The sequence below is a fragment of the Cardiocondyla obscurior genome, linkage group LG06 (genome assembly GCF_019399895.1).
Source record: "Cardiocondyla obscurior isolate alpha-2009 linkage group LG06, Cobs3.1, whole genome shotgun sequence".
NCBI classification, from domain to species: domain Eukaryota; kingdom Metazoa; phylum Arthropoda; class Insecta; order Hymenoptera; family Formicidae; genus Cardiocondyla; species Cardiocondyla obscurior.
Genome location: NC_091869.1, coordinates 8,201,087 through 8,222,740, shown reverse-complemented (window position 1 = coordinate 8,222,740; position 21,654 = coordinate 8,201,087). Strand labels below are relative to the sequence as shown.

Below are 21,654 nucleotides of genomic sequence, written 5' to 3'. Positions count from 1 at the left end.
ATAATCGGAAATTCCAAGGGTATCGAACGGGTTGTTAAAAAATTTTTTTCTCTCTTTTTTTTTTCTTTCTTCTTTGATACGGATTTTTTTTAATGTTATCCGCAACTAGAATTGTTTCAGGTGATTTTATAGAATTGTAATTATAAAGACTTACAATGTTAGAATATTAATTATTGTTTATTAATTTTTTTTTTTTTTTTTCGTAAATAATTATTATGTGACTTCAGAGGATTTTCGGACGTTATTTATAATTTATTGTTACTGTCGTTTTGAATCAGACTGTGATATTATTCGGCGTATAAACGGACGGGTGCTATGTCTCAGAACTCGTTAAAATTTATACGAAAGATTGTATAAATTTTAACGAGTTGTTCGCATAGTAGGTTCGAATAGACGATGTCATATAATTACGTGCTTGACTACGCACTTGACTCTGAGTAACTCTCATCGGTCGCTTTAATATTTAACAGCTTCACACATATTCTTAAGTGTGTCACTTGAGTTTCGGAATGGTATGCACCAGCGGTATGTTTATTAAACTACACGTAGAATCAGCTGGTCCAATTTTCTTATAACCGCATGCTAGACCACGTTTTGTTCGCTGTATCAATATATATAGCCAGGCCGACTCGTTTTTACTCTACCCGGCAATATAATTCTATTTATAATAAAAGAGATAAAGGTAGATTTAATTTTGCTGCACTTTTCAAATAAATACAATTATTGTGCAAGTCAAATTTGCTGAATTTTAAAAACGTAAAATATTCGTTCACCATTCAAAGAGTATTATCGTTATTGAAACATGAAATATCAACGATCTTGTTAGTGTGGACTAAGGTTTTTTTTTTTAATATAATTCGTCTGTTAAGACGATGTACCTATTATACGACGAGGTGTGAATTTACATAAAAATATGTTAGCAGTGCAAATACGTACGTATATATGCCAAGATGATGTTTTTCTTTGTTTCAGATGACATAGAATGGGTTGGGTGGCGCTAGGGCGGTGTGCGGGTGGTGGCGGCCGCCTCTCGTCCATCCTCTCGCTGTCTCTTACCTCCTTCGCGAGCTCCCTTATCTTCACCTCCCTTTGTATCCTCACACTTGCCTTTACTCTCGTCACCCTCGTCCGTGCCGAAGACATGTACGTACAGCACACTAGATAATTGTCATATACGAGTTGTATTTCTTTAGCCTTTAGCTTCTCGATCCTTTTATCGCAATATACTATTTTACGATCCAATAGATAAAAAAAAAAAAAAATTACAACGGAAAAAAAAAAAAAAAAGTAAATATCGTATTTAGAAAAAAGCGAAGAACAGACGAGAAGCTAAATTCAATTTTATTGTCGTAGAACATTCATGTTCCACTTGTTAAAGAGGAAGGAAGATAGATTATTGACAACGATTGATATATGCATTCAAATACATTTTACGTTTCGTCAAATTGTTGAAAAGTAAACGATACGTACGTATAAAGATAATTTTATTTTTTGTTAATCCATTGTTTACAATTCTTGTCGTAAAAATTGTTCCACTTAATTTATCGTGATAATTAATTAAAATTTTTTTCGGCTACGCGATCGATCGTAATCGCGTCGGTGCGATGGGTCCAATATACTTCCTTCTTCCTTAATTTCAAGTGCTTTTATATATCTATCTATAACTGATTTACTTGACAATCACTCGTTGCTCTATTACGCATTTTAGTCTGAGAAAGGGAGAGCGAAATGAACATAACGATTTTGACATAGGAATTTTTGCATGTAAAAATATGTAATCTAGGATTTTGTGGATCGAAAATAGAATAATCCGTATGTTTCAATTGACGTTGTCAACGTCGATGATAGAAAGGGAATCATGTATATTGTAAAGACAATCTTACGAATGTTTCGATTGTATTATTGCATCGAATGTGTTAGCACAAGTAGACCAACGGTGAAGTACCTTGGTAGCATTTTATATATCGTGTGTGAGTGAAGTTAGATGCAGTTTTGTATAGTGTTTTTTAGAGAGCTGCATCATTTCTATCAAATTAGTAGATTTCTACATGTACATACGTTTTTTTTTTAAATGAGTACAGCGTACGTTTAATTTCGATGAGTAAACGCAACTAACGAAGTAAGCATTGGGATATTTTCAAGAGTAATGCTTTAAATCCCGAAGGATTGTCTCATATACTTTAACGATTTCGAAACAGCATAATTAATTTTGATCGTAAAATATTATTCAGCAATATGTTTCTTTCTGTTTCTCCATAATCGAGCGAAAGAATAGTTGAGGTGGTCGAGATAAAAAAAAAGGATCTGCTGGAAGTTTGCAGTCAAAATGACTATAATGCGTCGCCAATTGGTCAGATACCTTCCCGGATATACCTACAATACGTTATGTTGCAGCTTCGAGAACGGAAAATCGGACAAGGAGATTCTGGACGACCTGCTGCTAGGGACTCGTTACGACAAGCGGCTTCTGCCGCCGGTCCAAGGTACACTGAGGCTCCCATCCCACTGCCAAAAATCAAGGCAACTATACCCCTCACCTTTATATCCAAAATGACCCGATCTTGATCATCCAGAGCACCTTGAACATCACCGGCACCGCTACCACCACACAGCACCACACAACCACAGCTCACTGCTCACCCCTCGTCGTAAGAGTATTTATTTTTTTTTTTTTCCCTTTTTTTTGTAAATTGACGTATTTTCAAAAATGTCACGTGCACGAGGTACGTTAACAGAGGGGGGGGAAAGTACGAAGTAGAACGTCATAACAATTGTGAGAGGCGCAATTTAACTGAACAGCTAAACTTTTTTTTTTTTTCCAATATTTCGATTATCCGATCTCATCGACAGGTTCTCTCGTCGGCTCAATTCGTGTTTAAAAAAAAAATTAGGTTTACGATACGCCTGAGTTCGTATCAAATGCAATTTTATAGAACCGATTTGCGATCGAGTAGGGTTGAAGGTACGTCATATGGCATTTATAATGTTTTACAGTGTCGGAATATTATTAACGATTCTACATGGATATATTATAGACATGGGAGCAACTGCATTTACATATATGGTAATTATGCTAGCACCTAGTTATTAACATCAGAACTGACGTATGCACTTAAGGTATGCCACTGAAATATGAAGGAAGCGTCTGATAATCTGTCTGTCGTAATATATCAATGTAGCCCATTAATCAGATATTAATTGCAACTATTAGGCGAATAAATATGATAAATTATTTGCCGTCAGGAACGAAATAATTATAGGAACTTATATATATATATAAGACTATGACACTTATCTTTAAATATACTAATACGACATGTCACACAAATGCTTCTCGCGATACAATTCCGATAAGTTTCACGGTTTCGACCATTTAACGACATAAATAAATGCTATCTATATTTTTTTTATATTAAAATATGAATTCGAGATTACGTGGTTTTAAATAAATTAAAACTTAAATACCTGATTAAATCTTATCTAACATAATATAATTTAACGTTTTTTTATTATTAATCATGCAAGTACACGCTATTAAACTGATAATAATATTAAATTAACTGCAATCTTAAATCTGGCAAAAAAAGAAAATTACAATATAATTGAGAGTTGAAAAAAATCTAATTAATCGAAAAAGTAAAAAATCTATACATATTACACACTATATTTAGACTTGATTACGAAACGACTTTGCACATACATGTAATGCAATAACATAGATTACTAATCAGTCTAATAAACTATAAAATATTAATAATACGTACGCGCGCGCGAAAAATTACCTGATAATTAATTTTATGATTCCGTAAACTTGAGCATTTCAAGAATGGGACGTGGGCAAGAGAGTTGTTTGGTGTCATAGAAAACATACCCCGAAAAACTTACACAACTTATCATTCTTCTAAAAACACTGTTTCCCATAAACATTATCACACAATTATGTCTGTCGTATATTTCAAAGTATCTCAATTAATAACAAACTGAAGGGAAGAATATATATATATAATATATAATATGTATAACTGTAATTAATTGTGACTCTTTCTCGTCGATTTATCCGAATAATCGAAAATTATCTAGATATTACAATTATTAAACCATATAGATTAAGTCATAAGTAAAACAACTATAAAACATAAAGACGTGTGCATATCTTGAATATGCTTAAGCGGTATATCTGAAGCCGTGTATTGAAACGGAATAAACGAAAAATGTACACAGTGAGGACAAGACGACGTGCGCAAGGGCTATTGGGTGTTACAGATGCTGCTTTCTGCTGTGGGATGAGATGGCCTGGTGACACTATCGGCTTGACAAACCAGTCATCGATCTCTTCTAACAACTCCAAGAACCAGAACAAGAACCAGAACAATAACCACTACACGTCGCACCAACACCGCGGTCCGTCCTTTAACATTTATTTCTTGTTACTACACGATATTATTTGTAGAGGAAATTATCCAATATTAATGAATTTTTTTTTCCCGAAGCAGAAGAATATTCACGTGTTAATACGTATTTTGTGAAATTACAGTATTAAGTGAAATAACACATAAATGAAAATATCCATTTATATATAAATTTTTTACTAACAATTGCATGCAATTGAATTTATTTAACAGTTTGGAAGCTGAATAATAATTTAAGAATTTATAATTTTAACGGAAAACCCATACTTTTGAAGTCATATATTTTATGTTGCAAAATTTTTTTCAATCATTAGTTATGTATTTTAATTTCACTTTACAGTATATACACGTATTTTTAATATAAAAAAATTTCCTTACTTTATTTTAATAATTTTTTACTTTTACTGTTTTACTTTTTTTTTTTTTTCCTAAAATTTAATTATATTCGCTTTATATTAAATACAAAAAGTATATTCTTAATTTTCAGTTACATGAAATTAATTCACTTGTTTTATATTTATTTTTATGTAGGCCATGGTAGCAAATATACTGATTTATGAGTAAAACAAGAAAAGATGTTAAGGATGCGCAAAAATTAAGAATGCGAAAAATACAAATACAATTTGAAATATTAATATTAAAAATACATTTGGCGGTATATTAGACTATTTAATAATGCCAGTAATTTTTATAGATAGTAAAAACTATTTTTATTATTAAAGTGTAGTAAAAGGGCTTTTACTATACAGAACGAGAAATTATATAAGAATGTGTGAATGTCTAATAATTACTGCCAAATGCAATAATCGTATCGATGATTCATCATACCGTCACGATATAAACTTTACTACATGCAATTTAGGCACTTTAATAACTTCGTATATATGCACAAAAAGAATTAGACAAAACATCGATGGTAACAAATTTGTTGACCGATAAGGGAATGATGATGTGAATGAACGAACTTGATGTTTAATTGTACAACGTTAATTATTAAGAGGATAAAAAAAAAACGCAATCGTCGTTGATACTAAGAGCTCGTATTTGTGGGACTGTGACTTGTGATGTGTATGTTTAGCTGTGGCAGCGGATTTCCCCTCACCTGCACAATCATTAAATCATTTGTCATCTATTAAATTCCTCCCAGTCTCACTCCAATTTACCGATTTTAATTACAAGGCTCTCAAATGCTATTCACGATTTTACACATACCCTATCTTACGGGTGAATCGATGGAATATACTCTTGATTAATTTCCCTCCGCTTTTATACACAATAGAATTTTCTCCAATAATATCCGACTGAACTTTTTCAGATATTTGCGTATTTATTAGCATATATTGGATTTCGAAGGAACTTTTTTGTGTGACAACTTCTCGTGATTTTTGCAAATCAATTCGGTTTAGTTTAATAAAACAAACACGTTTATTAATAAGAAACGTTATTAAATGCTATTCCGATGCAACGTACCATCTGTTTTCATCAGTCACAAATGTCATAAATTGAATTGAATTATTACTGCGCGATATAAGATAATTCGATGCCAATCGCGCTCGTTGTACGTGCAATCTAAATGATTTGATTATTACGGTCAATATATCGACTTGTTATCATTCGTTTTATCATATGTGATACATTCTTATGAAAAATTGACATATTTATAAATCATAACGTGCACTTTACTATTTTTTATCTCTTTTTTTACGTCCATTACGTGACTGATTTGTGCGCATTACATAGCATATTTGATATAAACATTATTATAAAATTATAAAAGAAAGAAAAGATCGCGAAACTATTAAAAATAATTGTCTAGTACAGAACACGTGTACAGAAACGTCACGTTGTATTTATGAAAATTACAATCGATTTTTTTATTTACAAAAGCTATTGCTCAAATTCTGAATTAAGTTCATCGGTACAAATTTTGATGAGATATTACATCCTGTTTCCGTGATGCAACTATATTTTCTCTACGTTCTTCGCAGTAAACATATTCGTCTTAATCGTGTTAACACCTGACGGCAGTCGGAACGCTGGTTTGGACTCTTCTTAATAAACTGAAACATTTGTGTGAATATTATATTTAGCTTAGGGGACAGATGTATCAAAGACAAATCAAGTCTCCAATTAGAATACGCGTTATTTTAGTAGAATGGCCTCGTTTCTCTTACTTAAAATACATTTTCCACTATTGAGGAATGAAACATGTTTGTCTAGTGTTACATATTTGTCATGTAATAACATGTAGTACCAAAGTAAATGTTATATGTAAGTTTTATGATATTCTTGGTAGTGATAGATTTACGTACACACGTATTTATTAGCATAAGACGTAATGTTCGCAATTTGTTTTCGTGATTCATAGATGATGGCAATGACTAAATGATTAGATGGTATTGTTCGTTGTTTTTTGCAATACATATCGCGCGATTTAGAGCACTCGTTGCAGGATTTTCAAAACATGCATTTGAATTCGAGAATAACTTCATATATCCTGAAAAAAAAAAGAAAGAAAAGATTAAAAAAAAAATTAAAATACGGAGAATAAAAGGGAGATGGAAGGGAAAGAGAGAAAGAAAATCAAAAGGGAGAAGGAAATATTATTTAAAACAATTCATTTTAGGACAAAATTCGTAAGACAATCCATTTCCTAATCACGACCCGAAGCTTCTTTCCAAGTAAATAGCGGCATGTGCACAGCATGGCTCGAAAAAAGCTTTTAGCGCATTCCTTAACAGCATTCTCAGCTTATGTTTATTATATTAAGAATACAGACATAATAAATATGAAAATATATATTTTTGTAGAAAATGGCACTTTGCATACTTACAATATATTGTGTAGAAATCAAACCGGGTGATTTCCATGCAATAAAAAAAATAAAAAAATAAAAATTCGGCACCGATCGATCCACAATTTGCAATATTAGCATTCTCTCTTTGATACTTATACCGTTAATACCGCAAAGTATAAACTGTTTTAAATAATTTTCTTCTGTATATAAAATATATATATGAAACCTGTCGGATACGTGCAAAAGTATTTATATAATCGATAGAGTAATTTACTGAACAGAGTCCTCTCCTTCGTAGCACGAGTCGAATATAAAGTATCGCTGTTTGCCGTATATTTGCCGTAATGTCCTGTGTCCCCTTACGTCTATTAAAACCATTGAAGGATCTGTTATCTGTTGTAGTCTTACAAAAATATTTATTAATTATAACACTCGCATTAATTTGAAAATATTATAAATGTTGATAACGGCGTTGATTTGCAGTGTGATCGATCGGACGATCTGAAATGCAAAGCGGGTAAAATTATCTTTATTTACTGTTTCAGGAACGTTGACTGTAAACGTGAGCGTATTATTATTAAGCTTAGCTTCTCCTGACGAATCTAGCCTGGTAATATATAATTAAATGTTCCCTTTTTTTTATTTTAGTTCCAACATATGTGTATAATGATAATAACAATAGATGGCCGCAAATTAAAATATTTATTTAAAATTTTTTTTTAGCAACGTACATTTAAAAAATCTGTTAATGTTTGCAAAACAAGTTTGTAATTGAGAAGGAAACGTCTGCCTGACATACTGCGACGATTCTTATATATGATTTCTTTCGTGTAATCACGTAGTAACATACTGTCGAGATTATGTAAACTGCAACCGTTGTTTTCTTTTCTATTTTCACAGAAATACGAAGTGGAATTCTTACTGCAGCAACAGTGGTACGATCCACGATTGCGTTATAGCAACAAATCCGAATATGAATATTTAAATGCAATTCACCATTACAATGATATCTGGTTACCAGATACGTATTTTATAATGCATGGAGATTTCAAAGATCCCCTCATTCCTGTTCACTTTGCGTTGCGAATATACCGCAACGGCACCGTCAACTATCTTATGCGGTACATAAAACATACAATTATACAAATTAATTTCTTGTGTTATTAAAAGAATTAATTAATGTATTTTTAGTGAGTAGTCACTGATCAATTATCGTCGCGCGAAAGTATTACGAAACATTTATTTGATTTTCTTAATTAACTTGAGCCTGATGTTAGTGAAATATTTAATTTACTTTTATTTATTGAATAGAAACAATTAATTTTCCTCGGAAACTAATCGTTATCGTTTTACAGGCGTCATCTTATCCTATCCTGCCAGGGTAGACTAAATATCTTCCCTTTTGACGACCCATTGTGTTCATTCGCAATCGAGAGCAGTGAGTAATTAAAATGCCCCTTGGGTGAATGATATAAAGGGATAATTATGTTATCTTAACACGTTGACTGTTGTGCAAGGCGTCGGCATGTCACATCTCATTGCCGTAAAGTTCGCCGGCAACTAACGTGTCAAACGTTACGTACACTGGTTAATAACGTTTCCGACTTCTTATTTTTCAGTATCGTATGAGCAAACAGCGATTACGTATGTGTGGAAAAATGACGAGGGTACGCTACGAACAAGCCCAAGCCTGACGTCGCTGAACGCGTATCTTATTAAAAATCAGACAATCACGTGTCCGATCAAAGGCTGGCGAGGTGAGCAACAATTATTTGTTTCTTTTACAAATTTTTTTAGAGAGGAAAAAAAACGGGAAAAATGTATTATACATCTCAAGCAACTTTTGAGAGTTTTAAAAACTGCACTCTGTAACTTTTTTTTCACCTCTTTATGTTACTCATCAATTAGAATTTTTTTTTTTTTTATGTTATCTTTTATTTTCTTCTTTTGAATATTTATTAAATATAAATAATTTTTTCTCTGCATTTTCTATGCAAAAATGAATAATATAAAGTTGCACTTGATAAACAAATTCATGCATTTTGTTGCAATTTTAAAAAAAGTAAATTGTTAGATAAGCTTATTTATTTATCTCAATATATTAATTAGAGAAATAGTGGTTTTTTTGTTGCGTGAGCTATTATCCGAAGTATAACAACTTTGATTAATCCTTCGATAAATATTAGCTTTTAATTAATTTTTTTAAAACAATCGAATTGAACTTCAATTTTAGTTCCACTTTTTTCTGTCGATTTTTATTCTCTAATTTAGTTATACTTTTTAAAAAATTAATTATGATATCTGATGATGTTTATCTCTAATAAATAAAAAAAAAAAAAAACTAAAAAGGTAAGTTTTGCATGTACGGAGATAATACTATAATCATAATAGCAGCATATAAGCATCCATGTTGCGTCTTTTCATATTACTTTAAGGAATGTGCCACGCTTAACTTTCTAATATTTTCAATGAGATTAAAGCGCAGCTGGTGTTTTCAGTGAATACAACGCTTTTATTTCATTACATTTTTCTTAACTGAAATAATATCTTTTGATTTAATTTTATTTTAAAGTGGAACTTTCTTTTCTAATATATGAAGCATATATACATATGGAGGATATACACAAATCTATAAAATATATTTTACCTAAATGAATGCAATTTCTGTGTAATGTTAAATTAAAAACTCTCTATTACTTTTATTATAAAAAAAAAAAATACGGTAAATTAGTTCTTGGACAGCACTTCGAATTATTATCTATCTTGAAAATATTTTTTATAGCTACTTTTTTATAAAACGAAACTTTTTCTCTTTCTTTTTCTTTTTATCAAAAATAGAAATTAAAAAAAAAAAATATATATATATATATATATATACATATAAAATTTCAAATATTACGCACGAAATTCTGCACCAGCACATATACAATATATTATATTGTAGTATAGTGTACCATACTATACTATACACACAATTGATTAAATGTATAGAACTTGTGCATTTGTGCATGCGATATAGCGATGATTCAAGATATTCGTATAACTGTGTTTCTTACCCCGTTTGTTAGTGATGTTATAGTACTCGTATTTAACGATGTACACACGTGTATACGATAGTAGATTTTCTAGATTGCCCTAGAAAATGCATATTGGCAACCTTGGATCCTGTCTCGCTTTTCAACTAAAACGCCGTGGTTTGCTTTTGGGGTGAGGTTTTTCTTTCTTACGATAACTCTTCATCCGACGTCCTTGAAGAGCGTTCCCCTCTCTTTTGCCCTCTCGCGCTCATAATCGATCCGTTTGCGGTATCGGCAATTTACCGTGAAGAAATCTCAAGAAAAATTGCAAAGCTCGTCACGCGCCTCGCACTTTCCGCTCTGTCGAGTCCAAATAGAGTCACATTTCGTTGTACCAGACAGAGAAACAGTTTAACTCTTTATTCATGGCTCCCGCTAACATAGAAATTAGGATTTATATGTGTAGAGAATATACTAACTTTGTTAGCAAAAGTTAACGATAAGCTATAAATCGCGCCTCAGCCGTCGAAATGCGACGAAAGGTTTCTCCCACTTTAATATGCGAAAATATAGTCAGCACATTTTGGTAAAAATATTAAGGGAAAATAAAATAAGAATAGCAAACAGATGTAAATTAAATTTAGAAAAATAGTGAGATATCCGTTAACTAAAATAGCCCTGTTAATTAATATAATTCGCCCTAAAAAGAGTTAACCATGGTGGAAAATAGGTCATGCTTGATTTATTTAAAATTGTAACATATTATAAAACAATAATCGTATTTGTTTTAACAATTAACAAGAGAAGTTGAATAGATACACAGCTCGAATAGTACGATATTATAAGAAACGTATTGCAATTAAACCAGTGAGCTAAATATAAATAATTAAATTTCATACAAATAGATCTTAGTTTAATAATTAATTTTCGAATAATTTGCCAATTGATTTCTTTTCACACTTGGAAGAACGCCGCGGTATCTGAAACAATTATTATTTCTATTCCGATTCTAACTCATAGGTTTCCATTTTTCGATGTTGGTTCTTATTCCGCATATTTATTATATAATACAAAATAAAGTTAAGTAAAATTTATAGATAATGAGAAAGAACAAAATTGAGTTTAGTTTAAACGAGTAGATCAAGCTCTCCTTACGCTTTTAGAGCTTACTTGCAGGCTCTGTTAAAATTTGTTTTTCCTTTCGACACACAGAAGCTGAAAAAATACGGAAAAAAAGGGGGAAAGAAAAAAAAAAAAAAAAAAAGAGTAATACAGAAAAGATAGGAAGGAAAAGATCGTGGGCTGTTCTGTTGCAGCTGATGGACAGGTCATTGACGAGGACGAGTTCGATGATTTTGGAGACTCTAAGTGCTCGCTGTGCCAGCGCAGATTTGAGGAGCAAGGTAAAAATTTATCTCTCTCATCGGTATGAGTGTAACGTGCTAAGCGATTCATAAGAGAATAAATGAGGGAGAGAGAGACAGGAGGCCAAGTTTACCAAAACTCAAAATGCCAAAGTATCCCAAGTAGATATAATCAATGTTTGCTACATAGTATTCTGATTTGCCTAACGTTACAATAAAATTCGCCACTTAATTGGAGACCGTAAGACTGAACGCTGCCAAATTTCGTAGCCAGAACGTTGGAAATGCCGAAGCAATCATTTATCTTCCCTATGCGTATATCGAGCATAGCGTATACACATACATATTGATTTCATTGCATTACTTTAATAAGAGAACAATGGAGAGATTTTCTATTGTAAAGTACATTATTTTTTATTTTACAATTTTCTTTACCTCATATTTATATGATTTATAACGCTTATTTATTACAATATGCTTATATTGTAGCATAATAGAATTATTACTACTGCTCGTAAATATCTATTTATTCATATTGTCTCGAAACTTAAAAAAAAAAAAAGAAAAAGAAAGAAAGAAAGAAACAATATATCATACAATGTGTATCATATATTAAAAAAAAAAAAATTTTTTAACACAGAGAGTAAACGGACATACATAGTAATTAGTAATATAACTGTACTTAAATATTTTGAAATAAACCCGAGTGGAAATTGAACTTCGAAACGTCTTACACAAGTACTAAACAATTATTATTTGCTAGTATCAAGCTAAAAGAGCTAGATAACAAACGTTTTACGCATGCTAGCATATTGCGCGCGTTGACTTATGTCAACGCCTAGCACGCGAAAAACGTTTAAATATCTAGCTTTTCTGACTTGATATCAGCTAGTAATAGTTACTGATACTACACAATTATTTTTTTTTTTTTTTTTTTTAATGGCAACCTCACTTTTTTAATTGTATACAGTAATGGCTAGACACCAGCTAGATAGTCACTAAATAATAAATATAAGCTAGATGAATTTCTACTCGGGAAATTACGAAATTATATATATTATAAAAATTTCTCTCGTAAACATATATTTATGAGTGGTGGTTGATATTAAACGCAATTGAACGTAATAATGATAAAGCTGATATAGTGTCAATTGATATAAATTTATATTGCCATTTTGTATAATTTATCCCATGAAGCTTCGCTTTTTACTCATATCCTTATTTGCACAACGTATTTTATACTTAATTTTTCATTTATCTGCTATCAAACATCTAATGAAATAAGGATTTTACTTGAAATCAGTCTCCAAGAGAAATCCTAACGAGACGGGAACTACGAATTAATAAATTAAGCAACAATGATTGAATGTTACCGGCATGGTTCGTATATAATCGTTCGTATATAATTATGGAATAAATGTTGGTGCCTTTCCTCAACATTCAAGAAGTACGTGACAAGTTATATTGAATGTAGAGTTAAGAGTTATTTGTGGGAAAAGATTTAGTTTCACGTTTCCTTGATGGTAAATGTTCCTTCATGCCTGTGAACCTTTTAATAATGCCTTTTTTTTTTTAATGCCCAATGTTAGCACTTTGTACAAATTTCAACTTCAACCGCTTTCGCGAATGAGACGTTTGATGGTTGATCACTGATTGACAAGATAATTGTATGTGATGTTTTTTTTTCTCTCTTTTTTTTTTTTTTTTTTTAAAGAAAATACTTTAAACAAGTTACGCAACTTCTAACATAATAAAAACTAAGCATTACTTTTTTTCATTTTTCGTCACTCAAGTATTTATCTTTGTTATAGAAAAAAAAATATATATAAATACACACGTTTATAAATGTTTTACAAATATTAATTGTTATTGCTTATCAATTAATGGGGAATAAAAATAAGTATTTGAATAATTCGAACATTTTGTTTAACGGTCTCTGTTGGAAATCGATGTCGTTTAAATACTGTCAAACATTCTCTTTATTCCTGAAAGAACGAATCTACGTTAATTCTTGCTTCAACATGGAAAATGAAGTTACGTATGCTTGACTCAGGTAATTACAGCTGCTTGAAGGTGGATCTGATCTTCACGCGAGACCGTTCTTTCTATTTCACTACGGTTTTCATCCCGGGCATTATTCTAGTAACCAGCTCTTTCATCACATTTTGGCTCGAATGGAATGCCGTGCCGGCGCGAGTGATGATTGGTGAGTCCACTTACTGAAATATTTTTCATATGTGTTCCAACGTTTCGTAATCGTTTTAAGAGAGAAATATAAATACATCTTTAGTGCACATGCATGAAACCAAGACCCATACGTACGTAGACGCAAGGGCGTGAATATTATTCATTTTTTTTTTTTGCACCACACCTTACGTACTCAGGAACAAACATAAAAAATTAAACAATAAAATATTGCACATATGCCTATTTTTGAAACCAAGCTCCCTTTCTCACGTGACATCAATATATAGCCTTGACGTTCCATAAAATTAATGTGCAAACAAACAGGTTCGGTAGCCCTCTTGCGTAGATCTCGTATGTCAAGGTATAAGATGATGCATTTTATTAATCTTTCAATAACTGTGCCTTCGTAAACTTATATTCGAATTAAATTAAAATTCTGTAAAAATGTTTTACACGTTTACTTTACTACTTTTAATTGCGTCGCCCAAGCATTTTTATTTCTCTTCAAATTTAATAACAAAATCATATTTATTCTCACTGTCGATTTAAAGTCGGATTATTTTTCAATCGAACGACAATGGGGCCTCCGATCCTTTGATCGCGTAACAATAAAATAAACGTTTTTAATAACACTTCAGGTGTAACAACAATGCTCAACTTTTTCACCACGTCGAATGGCTTCCGGGGAACGCTGCCTGTCGTTTCAAACTTGACTGCCATGAACGTGTGGGACGGCGTGTGCATGTGCTTCATCTACGCGAGTCTTCTCGAGTTCGTCTGCGTGAATTACGTCGGCCGCAAGCGGCCGAGGCACAACGTCGTCTATCGTCCGGGCGAGAATCCCGTCACCCAGGTACTTTGCTGCTGATTGATATATTCTAGATAATTTTACCCGACGTGTTAACGCGCAAGCCGCACTTTCGTCGTAGATACTCTATTTCTGCGATGCGAACTCGAATGGGGCCGTACTGCCTTTTTCGCGTTATCCATAAATGAATAAGTAATCAATTCGACACGAATTGATGTGTATCACCTTTAAGACATATAGAAATGATACTTGGGATCGGTTTAAAAACAAATCATTGCCGCTTTTAATGTGACGATACTTTTTATCCGGGTTACTGTTTACGTTTATCCAAAGTTACACGCGCATACACACACGATTACAATTAATTAATTACATTAATAACACCAGGTATCAAGACGTGTCGGACGTCAAGTAACAGAAGTATTAAACAGCACATTTTAAACCGGTCCTAATGACAAAGTATTATTATTTGACGGCGTAAAATTAAATTGTGTTTTATGTAGCAATCGATCGCTCTGTTTGCCGACATCGGCAATCAAATGAAAATATTAACCTCCTCATTGTTTTTCAGAAAAACAAAATATATATATATATAAATTCCTTCAAAGCGTTTCACGCTTTTATAAATTGATTTAAAAAGACGCCTGACATGTAGTCAATGTCTACAAGTTACAATCTTGCAACACGTAAATAGGTGAGAGACGGCGATATCGCCGATATTAGATAAAGATACTCAATATCGACAATATGATCGTGTTAAAGAATAATCTTCTCTTTTTCCGGAGAAGTATATAGAAACTCAATAAATTCCTTATATTGAGTTTAACGTAGAAAATTGCGCGCCGACTATTTTTCTGATTTTATCGAAGATACAATTGCGACGAGGAAAAAAAAAAAATACTTTTAAATCTCGAGAATGGAACGGAATTAAAATGCCATGTAAACATGTATTTATTAGAAATCGAAGTCTTGTCGTTACGGCTGGTCTTTTGTATTGTCTTACGCATTATAAACTGCATCGAGCATTATTATAGCGAGAAGCTGATATAAAAAGACCACGCGAATTCAGAAATATATTATTCTCAAGATTACAGTAATACTTTCAAGAAAGTATCTGTATAGAAAAAAAAGAAATCGTTTATGTGCCATGATGCATTCTAAGTTCTGTGCATTTTTTTTTCTTTTTTCTTCTTTTCTTTAAAATTGATTTTCTGTGATGTTTGATACATCGTTTGACACGATTCATTCTTTTGTCGCGTTTACATTTTGCACATAAGAATTTTGTGGCGTGATCCTGCACAAACACAGAATATAATTCTTCCAATCTTTGCATTCTTCTCGAGATCTACATAGGTTTCTTTCGTATTTCGTATTCGTTCTTCTTTTTTTTTCTTTCTTTTTTGAGAGAGTGTGAGTGCAGTTTTTTTTTCTTTTTTATCAGACTTTAACCAATATTCCTCGTACGCTGCGAAAGAATCGCGCGGATTATGCCGCATTTTTTATCTTTAACAATTTAATCAATTATCGAAATACATCCGATACATTATATGTATCATATCAACAACACATAATTGTTATACGCTAATATTTTGTATTTAATGCACGAAAGCATCTGTCTCGAAGAGTTATTTAAAAGGAAGGGGAAACGGAAGACGATTTACTTATATCTTAAGCAGATAGCTCGGCATGCTGCAAGTTTGAGCACCTGGCATAAATAGCGCGCTATTCCTTCGAAAGTGCTCATTATTTTTGAAAGGGGCTGCAATATGCATGTCTCCATCATTGAACTCTTTCTCATTTACTTCTTTCGATTACGACCTCCCTCTTTTTCTTTCCCATTTCTTCTTCTTCCTTTTCTTTTTTTTTTTTTTTTCTATCTTACTCGACTTCTTCTCTCCTTTCCCTTATCATCCTCCCTTGCTCGTTTCTCTTCTCCCTCTTTTCTCTCACACTCTCTCTTTTTCTCTTCATATCTGTCTATTTCCGTTTTGAACACGATTAGTAAGAATTTGGTTGGTGGAAATGTTGGTGAGTAAGTCTCTTTGTTTGGTGTCTGTGATGTTGCAGCGGCTTCCAGCGGTGCTCAGCAGGATAGGAATTATATTGGCCAGCCCCTTGGTAAGACCCCCCATTGTATTAGGGCGCAGTCATGACTTCGCGCGTTCTAACTTTTCGTAAAAAAATCGGAATTGCAAAATTTCCTCTCTCGATTTGTCGAAACAGTGTGGGGGCAAAACCACGAATAAGCAAAAATAAAAAAAAAAATAAAAATGATTATCTGAAAAGAGCGTATGGCACATGCATATGGTTTCGTAAATGCGACAGTATCGGAAGCGATTTATTACGGAATAGAAAGAAGTAAAATAAAAGAAGGAAAGAGGATAATGCACGTGCAAGGTCTTAACCGCGTCCTAGATACCTACAAACGCAGGACATAGACTGCGGTCCATTAATCGCTACAAGTCATTCGAAACATTTGATTTATTAATCAGGATTAATTAACCGACGATTCGCAACATTTGTAGCATCCAATGAATCGCAGTTATAACACACACACATGTACAAATATAGACGTTTGATTTTATTATCACTAGAAGAATGGTGGGTGGTGGATGGGTGGATTATAGATTATGGGTTATTGATAGTTGATTATAATTAATTATTTAGATTTAGATAATTGATAAATTTCTATTTGAATGTTATATTTTTAAAAAATCTTTTTTTAAATGCTTTACATTGAAATTTATTTAAATGTAATTTAGAAAATATTTAATTATTTTTTTTTTTTTTTTTGGAAAATTTTAATTAATAATTTTCTTTCTATTTTATTAAGAAAAAAATTTTTTTTTAATTACACTACATGTACATTATTTAATTATTCGCAAAGTTAACTTCAAAATTTATCACATGTCAGGTATATTCGGAACATGATAATAAAGTCTCACATAGAAATGAGTTTCAGCGTTCGCAGAGAAATTAAATGAACATATAAAATAATTAATAAATGTTGAAATATAGTTAAAAAATATGACGTCAAGTCTTGATATATATAGATTTAATTATTGTCAAACTTTTCTCAACAAGAGAAAATTTAAAAGTAAGACTTTCACATAAATATTTCCCCTGACATTTTCTTAATATTTAACCGAGTTGATTTTTATTTTTTATTTTTTTCCTATGTGCTTTTCTATCGTCTTTCTTTTTCAATAATATTTCTACTCTTTAATTTCTACTTTCATTCTTTTTAATGCACGATAAAATGCTCTCTGCGTTAGCGTTAGCATTTAGCAAGTGCATGTCGTATATAAATGCACAGAATAAAAAGAAAACGTACGGTTTTCCTTACTTATACTATATATATTTTTTTTTATACAAAATGTGAAAATGCTTAGCTATCGTAATCTAATCGATTCGAATTTTTTTTTCAATTGTATAAATTGTTGTAAATTACTGTGCATTTATGTAAAATAGGGAATACAATCTCGTTATAAATTTTCCTTCCATTTCCATTTATCTCTGTTCTTACTCCTTTAGACCTAATGAGCATTTTATACTCATGACAGAAAATCGTTAAAATGTATGTATAACGCATGAAATGCGTAAACGTAAAAATGCATTGTATATGTGCATGGGTGCATGTTACAATTTCACTTGATACCATTTTTTAATATTTCTAATATTTTAGCAAAGATAAAATACAAAATATCTTTATTCTCATTTTGCGCAATAGCAAAAAAAAATTACGCTTTAATCACTTTTTAATCGTAATATTTATAAAACGTATATATTTATTTTAATCTTTTTATCATTAACGTTACATTAAAACTTTTCTGTTCTACTAATGGCAAAATCAATCTTCTCATATTTATATTTATGTTTTTTTTTTTTATCAGTAATTTATATTAACTTCGACGCCTTCGATTTCGATATCTATTTTTTATTTGCTTCATGGCTCTTAACAGATTGTTTCTTTGTAAAATAACATTTATTAACAAGTGCCAAATATCTTCTTTCGAATGAACGTTTCAATCGCTTTCGCTTGATCACCAGCGACCAGGATTTTTCGCTCTAAACAGTTTCTGTATTACAGATCTCTATATATCTATGATTATTCCATATACCCAGTAAAATATTGTTATAGGCGCATACATTTTCTTTTATACTTTCCTCACTCCATTAACGAGTGTTGCAGCATTATAAACGCATAAAGTTTCTTCGAAATGGGAAACATCGTGGCCGCTGGCGTGATGAAAAACGTTATCATTACTTACAGACATTTTCTTTTTTTTTTTAAACAAAAGTGCTTTGAAATGTTGATATGTTACTAAAAGAGAAATTAGAATTAATGATAATTATCATCACTTTATTGATAATTGTCATTAGCAAGTGCTTTCTGCGTTGGACATTATTTATAGCTCTCATCGTGAACGACGACAATGAATTCCGAGGGAATAAAATAGAAATAATGACTTTTATTTATTTATTTATTTATTTTTATATATATATATATTATTAAGAAGATTCTGTCATTGGCACAAAAATCACAAACGCGTAAAAAAATAACCAACGTGGAGTAATCAACTCCAACCGTTGATGAATTTAAAATCATAGTTATGCGCGAGGAAAAGAGAAAAATCCATTCTTGATATCGATCCCATATGCTATCAGATTTTCTGTATTCGTACTGATGCGGATATGGAGATTTATTTTATTTGCAAGTCGTTTCATATTACTTAATATGAAGGGGCAGGAAGAACGAGAGGAAGGAAAGGTGTTTCTAATACGAATAGATTCTATACATAATGCATATGCGCGAGCGTGCGCGCATACACACACACATACACACACACATGTACACATATCACATGTCATGCCTTAATTGTGGTATCAACGAATCGCTTTCATCATTAAACTAATCTTCATTAAAGCTTAACGCATAGCTTGTAATAAATTACCTTTAAAGACGCAACAAGGCGGTGCGGGGATCCGTTTGAAAATTTATAGTTTATTTTTGCTAACATTTTCAAGCGAGATCACGGAGAAAGATATGCTGAGAAGTAAATCAGTTTGCGGCACATTAAAAATAATTTCTTTCTTCTTTTTTTTTAATTTAATTTCGAACGTGTATTAATACGTTCTTTAATTAAGTTTCTGTATCATATTTTACAGCTATAGAATTTTCACTGAACTTTATAGACCGTACTGTACTTCTTTGACGTTATCTTTCTCCTCCCATATAATAATTGGAGAAAATCGCAAAGAGGCAGCACTTTAGTCGGCAACATTCGCGATTTTATTTCACGAAATACTCGTAATACATTCAAAAAAATGTTATTTTATCGAAATTATCGTACTCGTAAATATATATACGTAGACGTAAAAAAAAGCTTGCGCTCTCTTAATTCACAGTTCTAACTTTTCAATTAACGTAACATTCAATCGGAAAATTCGATCCGATTATTAAAACCGATTTTACGTACGATATAAAGAAATATTTCGCAGGCAAGTGCATGCACTAGTTTCCGCGACAAGTTGATCGGGATAAATCTTTATTTATATTTTACATCGAAATACAATAAGTAGATGGATATTTATAAGGCATCTAATTTATGTTATAGAGACAAACTAAGTACTGATTGATAAACATGTTTTGTCGGAGAACAAGAATATTACAAAGAAAAAAGAAAAAAAAAATTGAAGAGCACGAACGATTTATTCTTTGATGATTATCGCAACTGGTTACTAATATATCCGACAATTCCATCTTCGTGATTTTCACTATTTGATTCATATCTCTTCCCGATTCACGCTATATCATATGACGTTCATTCACCGCAGATGGTCCTTAAGTTGTCGCAAATTAGAGACTGCAGTTATACCAAGTTAATTAGAAGTGAGACAAATGCGGTTCTTTTACATTTAATTGGAAAAGACAACTCGTTAATCTCAACGGCAATTTCTCTCTATGTCCTCAATTTATTATCGAAGATACTCGACATCTAAAACGATAACGAGGGCCAGTAAGACGCCCGCTATTCAATCAGCGTGCAAATATCTTTTCCCACGTTCGTTTGTCATAACATGGAAATAATACTTTATTTCCAGATACAATTCTAAAAATCACACGCCTCTACGTGCAAGCTTAACTGCCTTTTCTTAACAAAATACGCCTAGTACGCTTATATTATTATTAGTACGCTTGTAAGAAGCCGCGTCACCGACTGTCTATTCATCACCAAGTATATATATTTCTACAAAGATGAAAATTTTCTGCTGTGACAACGCAATGCCGCGTAACAAAAAAAGTATCGTAATATTTTTGTTCCCATGTTTATCAATCGTTTGAGCCATACTCGCTTCTATGTATATATGAAACTAACGACAGGATCAACAAATGCATCTACTCGAAAAGTTCTCGAGCTGTGTTCCTTTTTCATTTCAGTTACAAATTATTTTTATTTATGGTAAAAAAAAAAATTTTACCATAATTATTCCGCCAGAAATTTTTCTCGGCATCTCTAATTGTGTAAATTCATTGGAGCTTGTACTTTAAAAAAGGTGAAACAAATTACAAGTGAAACCTACCCAAAAAAAATAAAAAATAAAAATAAAAAAACTAAAATTAAAAAAGCGATGCTTGAGAACTTTATGAATAGATATGGTAGATAGTGTGGTAAAAAAAAAAGATCGTTGATGCATGTCTAAAAAATTGTAAAAGATTATCCAAAGGTAGAGATGGGGAAAAAAAATTAAAAAACAAGTAGAAAAGGGAACGAATTGAAAGGGTGGATCGTTGTTTAAGATATAAAAACGACGTATAATTAAGAATACAAAGTTTCTTCTACGGAGACCCTGTCGTAGGGTAAAAAGAAGCGGGAGGGCGGAGCTACTACTGGCGGTACTACTGGACCGAACGAGATTGTTACTTGCACTAATTGCGGACCTAATCCCTGCACGCATACGGCAACGAATGGTTGCACCGCCGAGGTAAGCAAATATGTATGTATACTGCACATACGAGTGTAATGTATCATTAAAAAAAAAAAAAAGAAAAATATCGTTCCTTCCTTTC

General features: G+C 31.9%; 1 protein-coding gene across 18 annotated transcripts in view; it reads left to right on the top strand.

Moving 5' to 3' along the window:
* Nucleotides 1-21,654, top strand: part of Phcl-1 (pH-sensitive chloride channel 1) — a 38,803-nt gene that overhangs the window by 15,021 nt on the left and 2,128 nt on the right. For 3 of the 18 annotated variants that reach the window (XM_070658525.1, XM_070658522.1, XM_070658524.1), the window contains exons 3-14: nt 973-1,143; nt 2,395-2,483; nt 4,264-4,401; nt 7,752-7,816; nt 8,107-8,327; nt 8,562-8,644; nt 8,826-8,963; nt 11,540-11,626; nt 13,641-13,793; nt 14,413-14,627; nt 16,650-16,700; nt 21,453-21,581. In XM_070658525.1, the coding sequence (XP_070514626.1) occupies nt 983-1,143; nt 2,395-2,483; nt 4,264-4,401; nt 7,752-7,816; nt 8,107-8,327; nt 8,562-8,644; nt 8,826-8,963; nt 11,540-11,626; nt 13,641-13,793; nt 14,413-14,627; nt 16,650-16,700; nt 21,453-21,581 (1,530 nt within the window). In that variant the 5' untranslated portion in view covers nt 973-982. Of the gene's footprint in view, nt 1-972; nt 1,144-2,394; nt 2,484-2,553; nt 3,065-4,263; nt 4,402-7,751; nt 7,817-8,106; nt 8,328-8,561; nt 8,645-8,825; nt 8,964-11,539; nt 11,627-13,640; nt 13,794-14,412; nt 14,628-16,649; nt 16,701-21,443; nt 21,582-21,654 lie in introns of those variants that run through there. The other 15 variants (XM_070658526.1, XM_070658527.1, XM_070658533.1 and 12 more) reach the window with 15 other exon arrangements.